This window comes from Gadus morhua, chromosome 8 (genome assembly GCF_902167405.1).
Source record: "Gadus morhua chromosome 8, gadMor3.0, whole genome shotgun sequence".
Taxonomy (NCBI): Eukaryota; Metazoa; Chordata; class Actinopteri; order Gadiformes; family Gadidae; genus Gadus; species Gadus morhua.
The window spans coordinates 21,037,241-21,047,240 of record NC_044055.1 but is presented as its reverse complement, the minus strand read 5'-3'; the positions used below and the strand labels follow the sequence as shown (position 1 = coordinate 21,047,240).

The window sequence follows — 10,000 nt, the reverse complement described above, 5'->3', positions numbered from 1 at the left end:
CACACAAACACGGAGGGGGACACACACACACAGACACACACACACACACACACACACACACACACAAGCAAATACAAACACAAACACACAGAGAGGGACACACACAAGATAGGGACACACACAGACACACACACATACACACATGGACACCAGGCCTGTCATATTGCAGGGTCCATTAGAACGAGGGGCTGTTCCTCCACAGCTAAATGAAGCATGGAGCTACGCCAGCCTCCACCAGACAAGCTCACTTGTGTCCCTTCACCATTGTAAGAATTGTAAGAAAATAGAAATATATGGAACATTGGAAAGAATCACAAATTTACAAATCAGAGCTAATTGGCATGCTACTTCACCCCTAACAGAGCACATAGCTGAGGAGGACCTGACCACCGTGATCAACCAAAACTGGAATCCTTTGCCAGGTAGCCTGGTCAAAACAATCTGTAGGTCAGTGACAAGGGATGCCACGGACCTAACTACCAAAAGAAGACAGAATGTGCTCCCACTGCACACAAAACCAATGGCAAACTGAGCTGCACTTCCTAACTTCCTGCCAGTCGTACCAACACATCAGGGAACACACCTACCCCATGGAGGACACAGATATGCAAGGACTTTGAAAACCCGCTAACAAACCAGAAGAAATACAACAATGTGTGATCACAGCAGCACAATTCAAGACCTGTTGTGATGAGAGAAAGACCTCAAACACCTCCTTGACAGAATCCTCCTGCTACAGGATCAACAGCACATTTTTGTAATCATGAAAAATATTATTTCGCTTTTTTTCACAATCTATGCACCATTGCACATATCCTTCACACTGTAGATACCAAAGAATCTTTAATTTATCTGTTTGTTGAAGATATTTTAGGCTTGATTTTTTTGCATCCCACATTTGACTTCCTATGTATTTCGTTTTTAATATTCAACTCATTGTACAACAATGTATTATTATTCTGTATTCAAATTTTCAAATCAGTGGTCAGTGAGAGAGGGAGAGAGAGAGGGAGAGGGAGAGAGAGAGAGAGAGAGAGATATATACTGGAAGGGAGAGGGAGAGAGAGAGAGAGAGAGAGAGATATACTGGAAGAGAGAGAGAGAGAGAGAGAGAGAGAGCGAGAGAGAGAGAGAGAGAGAGAGAGAGAGAGAGAGAGAGAGAGAGAGAGAGAGAGAGAGAGAGAGAGAGAGAGAGATGCCAGAACAAACAACAGCTAGAATGCCTCATGATTGGCTGAGCCGAGAAGGCCTCTCTCTCTCTCTCTCTATCTCTCTCTCTCTCTCTCTCTCTCTCTCTCGCTCTCTCTCGCTCTCTCTCTCTCTCTCTCTCTCTCTCTCTCTCTCTCTCTCTCTCTCTCTCTCCTCCACCACCGCACCAATGTCCATTAGAAGAATGAGCTGAACAAAGATCAATATTCCTATTCTCTCAGATTTCCCCAAGTGTATGCCAAGCCACGTTACGAAACATAATGTTTGTGTGTGTGTGTGTGTGTGTGTGTGTGTGTGTGTGTGTGTGTGTGTGTGTGTGTGTGTGTGTGTGTGTGTGTGTGTGTGTGTGTGTGTGTGTGTGTGTGTGTGTGTGTGTGTGTGTGTCTGGGTTGCATAAAGAAGCCGGTAGCTCTTAGCTTCCAGGTCAGACGGATGGGAAAAGTGGACACCAGTAAAATTCAATAAATTACCTTCTCTGTCTCGCCCCAATCACCCCATAGAGGCCTCAGTCCCTCTGGGGTATTCTTAAACACCCTCACACCCAAACACACACTCCCACACACACACACAAGAAGGTTGGTTCTTAATGTGTGATTAAAATCTGATAGTATAAATCAAAGTCAGGTAATATGTATACACTATACATTAAAAAAGGGGATAAATGTAATTATTGGATTCAATGCTTGGTGGAAAACCTCATTAAGTCAACCAATGCATGTTTTTTAATAATATTCATTTTACAATGAAAATAATATATTTTTGTAACGATAAATTTAAGACCACCTGAGTGCTAATCTGCTCCTTATAAACCGCCAAGGAATAAGAAGATTGAGGGCTTTGTGTACAAAAAAGGTTTGCTTTCATCATACACTCTCCATCACTAACTCCACCATCTGCCCCCCTCCCTCCTACACCAACCACCACGTTGATGAGCCAAGCACATTTCAGAAAAGCAGTGACGGGCATATTTAAAGCCTTGCCTTGCATCCACACATGCATGAGTGTGTCTGGATTACACAGAGAAAGGGGACAGGGAGACATGGCTCTCTGTGGAGCATGGGGGCCCTGTGTCTTGGCCGGGCCCCTGATGTTTGGGGTTGTGTAGCAACAAGAACGAGGTGGCTGACTGGGGGCCACTATGGAAAATCGACACTGCTGCCAGCTCCCTTAAGGCCGGGCTAGGGCTAATTACCTGAGCTCAGACATCGTTCACGCACATGCACCAGTCCTTCATTATTCAAACATTAATTGGTAGTGTCCCGGTTGTGCCACCGTGTTCCTGTTGGTGTGTGCGTGCGGCCGTGTGTGTGAACAAGGTCAAACCACCCAGGTGTTTGTTGCTGTTTACATGAATACATTCACTCCGATTTTCACCATCCTCATAGTTTTGAAATCCCTTTCTGTAAATGTATTTTTAAAGAGGGGTAAAGAGTAGTGCAAACTGCCAGTGAATGATATTAAGGACCTCTAGCCCATGGATGACTGAAAGCGAAGACAGTGAGCTCGAAAGAAAGGAGAAAGTGGTGCTCATAGCTGAAGATAGTCTTTAATGATTTGACCTTGGTGTCTCTCCTTGCTAGGACAAAAGTTAACCTGCAAAAATGAAGGAACAACATACAGTTTACAGAGAACATACCATGTTAAACCGATTCCCCATCCATTTAAAAGTAGATTTATTCCAGCGCTACTACATACATTATGTGGCAGTGTACACAGGACAATGATGCTTTTACATTTCTTTTTTTTCACGTTTCGGGGTTTGTCACTTTGTAATATTTTTTTTGTTTGTTTGGCAGAAGTACCTTCTGATGCTCTACGTTTCAAAGCCTACTTTTTTTTGGATAGTAAAAGATTCTCGGGTGCGTTTTTATCTCGTATCTACTACCAACGTCATGAATGTCCCTCGCTTCACAATGGTCATGTAGTTATTGTCGTTGTGTTGTTTTTATACATTTTATTAATTTTTTATTCATGTTTGTTTTTTTTCAAGAGGAAAAAAATATCAGGACACTATTGATATTTCATTTTCTGGAATGGTGTTTGGGCAGTTCTTTGTTGGTGACGATAATGGAGGGATGGGAAAGAAAGTTCATTTGGAAAGAAAAGGAACCCAATCGGGCAGATAGGAAATGAAACCTGACTCATACCTCATTTAGTAGAAAAGAAGAATCTAGGACAAAACCTGTACCATCCCTCCCCTAACGTGAGAGTGGTCATTTTGTGGTATTTTTACTGCATATCTGCTCAACGCGGAGTCTCCCCACCTCGCCCCCCGGTGCTCGGCCATTTGTCCCGCTTGTTCTGTGACATCAACAATGAGGTCATATTCACGGGACACTCGCTCTCTCGCTGCTCCACACTCCCAGGAGCTCAGATGGACATCTGTCTCCTAATGAGCCAGGGCTGTCTTCTTATGTGCTGCCTTCCTCTTTTCGTCCTCTCCCGTCTCTCTGTCACCCCCTCTCTCTATTTATCGAATTGCTCTCTCTCTCTCTCTCTCTCCCTCTCTCTCATTCTCTCTATGTCTCTCTTTTGGGGCTCCCCCCCCCCTTCTCTATCTCTTTCTCTCTCTCTCTCTCTCTCTCTCTCTCTCTTCCTCTCTCTCTCCCCCGCCCTCTCGACCCCCCCTCCACCTAAACGGGGAGGTCCTCACCGGATGCCTCAGAGGGAGCCTCTCCCTCAGTCCATTAGTGTATTCTATGGTCTCAGCTGGAGGTCATTCCACTGAGGAACCCGTCATGCACTGGATGCTAATGGTCACCTAATGATGACTGATGAGCTACAACAGGGCCAACGTCCCTCCTGATGTAGCAGTAACAGAGACACCAGAGGGAGCATATCGCTATTTAACACCAGTCACGTGAGGGGACATTATCGGACCGAGGCGCTCCCGGTTCCCACACACTCGGCCCACCTGATGCACTCACTGCCTGGGCGGAGGATTGTGATTGGACCCCCCTTCAGAGGAGAGGGGTGGAGCAGAGAGGAGGAGGAGGTGAGAGGGGGTGGAGCAGAGAGGAGGAGGAGGTGAGAGGGGTGGAGCAGAGAGGAAGAGGAGGTGAGAGGGGTGGAGCAGAGAGGAAGAGGAGGTGAGAGGGGTGGAGCAGAGAGGAGGAGGAGGTGAGAGGGGTGGAGCAGAGAGGAGGAGGAGGTTGGCAGGGAGGCTGTAAGAACGCATGCTTCATTTATTCAAGTTGAAAAGAGAAAGGAGGAGAAGAAAAAGGCCAGGAAGAAAAGAAGAAAATGAATAAAGACTCATGCTTGATTAGGCACCATTCACCACAAACTAAATACGTTGTTAAATGAAGAGCTCTCTTTGGCTGCCATGGAACCACTGGTGTAGCGGTGGCGGTGGTAGTGGGCACCCTCTCACTCTCCTTCACCTCCCTCACTCCTACTCTCTCGTCACTACTCCCCCACTGACTCACCAGGGCTGCCTGTGGCCAGCCAGAGGAACTGAGCTCCTATTTCTGTCCATCGGCTTTAGGGGCGAATGAAACATCTTCTCACATGTTTTTGTCTGTCTGGGGCATGAGGGACTTAAGGGCTTTATTTCACTTTCTTTACTAAGATGCCTACCATATAAACTACTGTGACGACAGCATGCTTCACCCCATAATTCACCCATTTCGTCCTCATTTTCAACGAGCAACACACGTTGGATTTGAATGTTTTTTAAATTGAAATTAGTTTGAATTTATCAAAACACTAGGTTGAGACGTTTACCATGCAGTCGGTTGGTTCATGATTCAAGTATTTTTTCTTTATATATATTATCCATCATTTACCCTGTTCCTTGTTTAAAAAAAAATATATACTAACATGGAGAACAGATTTGTGCCCTCCAATTCCATTTCAACGTGGACCGGTTAACTGTTGTCTCTTGTTCTCTCTGTTTGGCTCTTTATCATTTCAGGGGAGATCTGAAGAGTAACTGGAGGCAACGGGTTATTCACAACAACACCTGTTAGCAACTGCCAGTTCTGGAATTTGTTCATTTGATCCCTAGAGACCACAAGCTGTTAAAAAACGTAGAAACCTGCTAAAATGACGACTTACTGTTTCTTACTGACTGAGTTCATTGTTGATCAATGAAACCACTTAGCTGAATATGGGGATTCAAGTTGAGGTCAGCCTTTCGCTAACCGTTAGCCTGATATGACATTATGTGCCAATTTCACATGCTTCAAGTTTCCACAATTAGGTTCATCAACACTTAAAAACAAAAAACACATTGCATTAATAGCATTAACAAATAAAAATGTTGAACCACGAATTAAGTATTTTTCAGCAAATTAGCTTTATACCTTGTTATCAATTTAGTTTCTAAAAAGAATAACAATAAAAGCTATTGCACCCATGATCTTACATCAGTCAATTAATTAACTCGCCTATGGTCATTTAACGTGGCAAATAGATGAGTTATTCTATCGTTATGTATCCAAAACAGCTACTAGAAATATCATATCATATTCAGCCTCATTGTTCTACAACCTCATTGTAGAACAAATTCATTTGGCGAGAGTAGTTGGTACACACGAGTCAATTGCTTATTTGGGCACCAAATGGAGGTTTTAGTCTTTCCAACAGTAAGCGGTGGACAGCGACATGTTTACAACAGCATTCACAGAGACCTCGTACCTCCTGGAACACGAACAACAAGTCATCATTTCAGCTAGCTTCACTCAGATCTCTTTTGGCCGATGGGTCCAATCCGCTCTAATGAAAGCTAACCACTAAAGAAGGAGAATGCTAAGGGGAGTGTGGTTTATTGACGTCAAGCTCAGGCTCTCTAGAAATCCAAGTCATCTAATAAAAATAGAAAATAACAAAAAATACTACGGAATAGCAGTTTAAAAGCCACAAATCAAGCACAATAATAAAAATAAACTGAATCAGAATGTAAATCATCAAGACTTCCAAATGTATTCGATTTGTTCCTGCCATGTCTGGTTTCCCCAGAGACATGCAACAGAGGGGGAGGGGGTGGGGGTGGGGGGGGGTGGTTTAGCTCTCGGTTCGGTGCCTAGCGTCGCATTTATCCCCCTTCAGGCCCTGCCACCATCTTAAGGCCAGTGGAAGCTCTGATTTGTGGTAGTTAAAAACGTAAACTTCATATTTATTTTGAAATAACTACGTGTAGTAAGTAGGTGTGCAGCATGGAGCTAGGAACTCACTCCTAAACTAAAACTACTAGTCGTCCATCTTTGTTTGTTTGTTTCCCTCGATTTTTCTGCCTTTGTCCTATCCTTTTTAATGTGTTAGTATCAATACAAAAAAAACTAAAAACAAAGAAAGTTTTTCAAAAAACGTCTGGAGTCACTGTGTGTGTGTGTTTGTGATGGAGGCAATGCTATGCGATACATTAAGACATTTTTCATCGAGTTTTTGGAAAGGAATGTATCTGAAAAAGGAATGCAATGCTTGTATTCAGACTGTTAACATCGTAAAAAAGCTCTGAAATTAGTAATTAAATAACCCTCTACTATTTATACATTCAGGCACTGAAAAATCACATGTCAATATGTAACTAAAAAAGATAGTCGCTCTCAACTTTCCCTTGGTAAGAACAAGGAAACTGAAACCTTGAAGTTGGCAATTGTGTAAATTTTTCCTACTCAGTAGTAATGCCAGACTCATCCCACTGCAGCTCTCTCCATGTTCTGATGGGGAGCTCACCTCCTCCCCTGGCGTGGCACGCCGGCCCTCTCGCTCTCTTCCCGTCGCTGCCTCCCGGCCGCCGCCCCGGCCCGCGGCACGGGGTCGAATCCGTTGCGAGGCGCGGTCCTTCTTTAAATGGAACATCAGGTGTTTCCGCCGTAACCTCCCTTCCCCCTTCTAGCCAAATAAGCAGATGGACGGACGGAGGGACGGACGGATGCAGGGGTCCTCTATCCTTCCCTGGACACGGGAGGGGGGCCAGATGGGGCTCTCTCTCCCTCCCTCTCCCTCCCTCTCCCTCCCTCCCCTCAGACCAGACTCCAGGGGGGGCTCTCGGGTGTGACAGCCAGCTCTCACCCCAGCAACCCTGCACTCACTCTCAGTCTTCTGTAACTATACAAGGGCTTTTACAAAAAAGCTAACTTGGACAGCCATACAATGGCTAAAACATAAACCATATCTCTACTTTATCTCGGTTTGTCAAAGTTGTCAAAGTTATTTTCGTAAGCTTCTGTATTTTTTTGTTTCTTTGTTTTTTTCAATGTTGTGTTTTTTGTTGCGTGTCTACGCGTATGTGATTCTGTGTTTGTTTGGAGTTGTGGTGTGCTGTGCTGTGTGTCTGTGTGCATGTGTGTGTGCTTAGGCATTTATTTGTGTGTGTGTGTGTGTGTGTCAGTGCATGCTTGCGCGCGTGATCTTAAATGAAGTCTTTCCTTGTTTGTTAGCTCGGAGCCGGAGCTCCAGAGATGTGCCGAGACCCAGAACAGCCAGCAGACCCAGCAGGCCCAGCAGGCCCAGCAGGCCCAGCAGGCCCAGCAGGCCCAGCAGGCCCAGCAGACCCAGCAGGCCCAGCAGGCCCAGCAGACTCCGGGAGGGAGATCTGTAGAGGAGGGGTGGGGGGAGAGAATCCCACCCAGAGTCCAGGATCCAGGGTCAAGGGTCAGGGGTCGTTTCCATAAGGATCCATCACAGGGCCAGGGCGGGGGAGTGTTGGGCGGGGGGTGGGGGGGGGAGGGGGGGGGTCTCTGGGAGGGGGGGGCGGTGCTGTGGCGGAGGCGGTGGTGCTGGCCGAGGCGTGGCCGGTGTTACCCGCTGTCGGAGGAGGTGTGCGGGGCGGTGGAGGGCGAGCGCCGCCGCCGCGCCGTCGACGTCCACGACCGCTCGGAGCGCTCGGACCGCTCGGAGCGCTCGGAGCCTAGCGAGGCGGGCCGGAAGCGGTGCACGAAGCCGTCCAGGAAGTCCTGCTGCTGCTGGGTTATGGCTTGGGAGATGAGGCAGGGCAGGGCCTGCAGGCTGCCCGTCACCGTGTCCAGCTTGTCCTCCAGCGTGCCGATGCGCTTGTCCAGCTCCTCGCTGCGCTCCTGCAGCTCCGACACCAGGTCGTACATCACGTTCTGGGTCTGCGGGGGGGGGGGGGGGGGGGGGAGGGAGGATACCATTGTGAGTGACTCGTCGACAAAGGTTCAACGGTCGATGAAATGTGGGCATTCCCCTCTGATGTATACTTCATTGAAGCCCAGGTCAAAATATGAACACTCTTCAAATCACACTTAAAACAAATGCTCCTATAACGCTAGCCCTCGTTCACTGAGGCTGCTAGCTTACTGTACGGATCAAATGCACATAGGCTGGAGACCCCGGCTCGGCAGCAGGCTAATCCAACCCTCAGGATGATCACCAACCAAACAGGGAACCCCTGTTTGGTTGTTGAGCACATTACATGAACCCAATTAGAAATTCCCCTGAAACCCTTTTGCTCTCATTCCTCGAGTTTCATGCATAACCTCTCAAAATATTTTCAAGAAATTCCGCAAGAGTCATCCGCAAATGTCATAGCAGGCTAAATTGTAAATCATCCTGCATGTACATCCCTGCTCAAAACAAGACCTGTGGAAGTGGGTTTGACCCCCAGCCCAAAGGTTGGGGGTTCAAAGCCCCAATGTCCACCGTGTACCAGTAGGGGCCTTGGAATGAGAGGTTTCACACTTCCTTCATGGTGCTGAACGACATCTCAACGTCAACACTGACATTGTGACTATCCGGTCCCACTGAAAAGGCCTACATATGTAGTAGAGAACAACGGAATAAAACAGATAACCCTTCTAGAGACCCGACCAGGAAAGTGTGCCTCCAGTTGAACCACAGTAGAGTGTAAATAGAGTCGACCGGACTAGCAAGCCGGCAAATAAATAAATGAACACACATTGAAGTCCACCGTGCAAAAAAAACCTCTAAAAAGTCCACAACTGGAGAGCAAATGCCATCCACATCAAATGAACCCCGGTCCTTTGAACTCTGTGTGTTGGGCTGCTCTACCGGGCCCCGATGCCCCCTGCGGAAGCACAGGGGGCCGCAGTAGCAGCAGGCTGATAGCTCTGGGCTCAGATAACGGGTGTACTGTCTCGTATCAAAAGGAGGTTAAATAGCTCTGACAGCAGGATTGTCAAAATATTGACCAAGGTGTAGTGTACTCAGGTTGTGTGTTTGTGTTCGAAGGTTTATGAGTGGTAGTCAAGGGAATAGTAGGAGTAAGTGCATGGTAACAAGATACAAAAGGTACAATATTGAAATTGTTGCTTTGGATATTCGGTTATTGTAATTCAAGATAATGAGAAACAGAGAGATGCACTTTCTCTGAAGCTTATTCTCTAAGCTTGACAGTGAGTATAGCTATGTAGAATGAGTGGCCTTAGCCTTCATTTTGCAAGCATATCATATTAGTCTGGGTTTTGAATCCACTGGCAGTGAAAATGTGCTTTACAAATAAAGTATGAACCGCATTATCCAAGCCACTTTCTTCAAGCGCTGATCTAACTACTCACTTTTGTTTTGCTTATTTTGCCATGAACGTGGCATTATGACTGCGTGGATCCATGGTAAACTCTACCCGCCAGTGTAGATGGAGAACCGAAGGTTCGTAAGAGGAGCTCTTACCTTGGCCAGGTCCACCAAGGTGTTGGCCTGGTCATTCAGTTTCCTCTGCTCCATCTTCACACTGCGCAGTCTGGTGGGTGGGGGAGAGATGGGAGGCGCGGGGGGGAGGAGGAGGAGGAGGAGGAGGAGGAGGAGGAGGAGGAGGAGGAGGAGAGAGGAGGAGGAGGAGGAGGAGGAGGAGGAGGAGGAGGAGGAG

The 10,000-nt window shown here is 46.8% G+C and overlaps 1 protein-coding gene across 4 annotated transcripts in view; it reads right to left on the bottom strand.

Annotated features, from left to right (window-relative positions):
• Positions 1-7,906: 7,906 nt before the first annotated feature.
• The window catches only part of kcnn1a (potassium intermediate/small conductance calcium-activated channel, subfamily N, member 1a), a 46,936-nt gene continuing 44,842 nt past the window's right edge, over positions 7,907-10,000 (bottom strand). For 2 of the 4 annotated variants that reach the window (XM_030364042.1, XM_030364043.1), the window contains 2 exons: positions 9,805-9,874; positions 7,910-8,270 (listed from right to left, as the gene is read on the bottom strand). In XM_030364042.1, the coding sequence (XP_030219902.1) occupies positions 7,956-8,270; positions 9,805-9,874 (385 nt within the window). In that variant the 3' untranslated portion in view covers positions 7,910-7,955. Of the gene's footprint in view, positions 8,271-9,804; positions 9,875-10,000 lie in introns of all 4 variants that reach the window. The other 2 variants (XM_030364041.1, XM_030364044.1) reach the window with 2 other exon arrangements.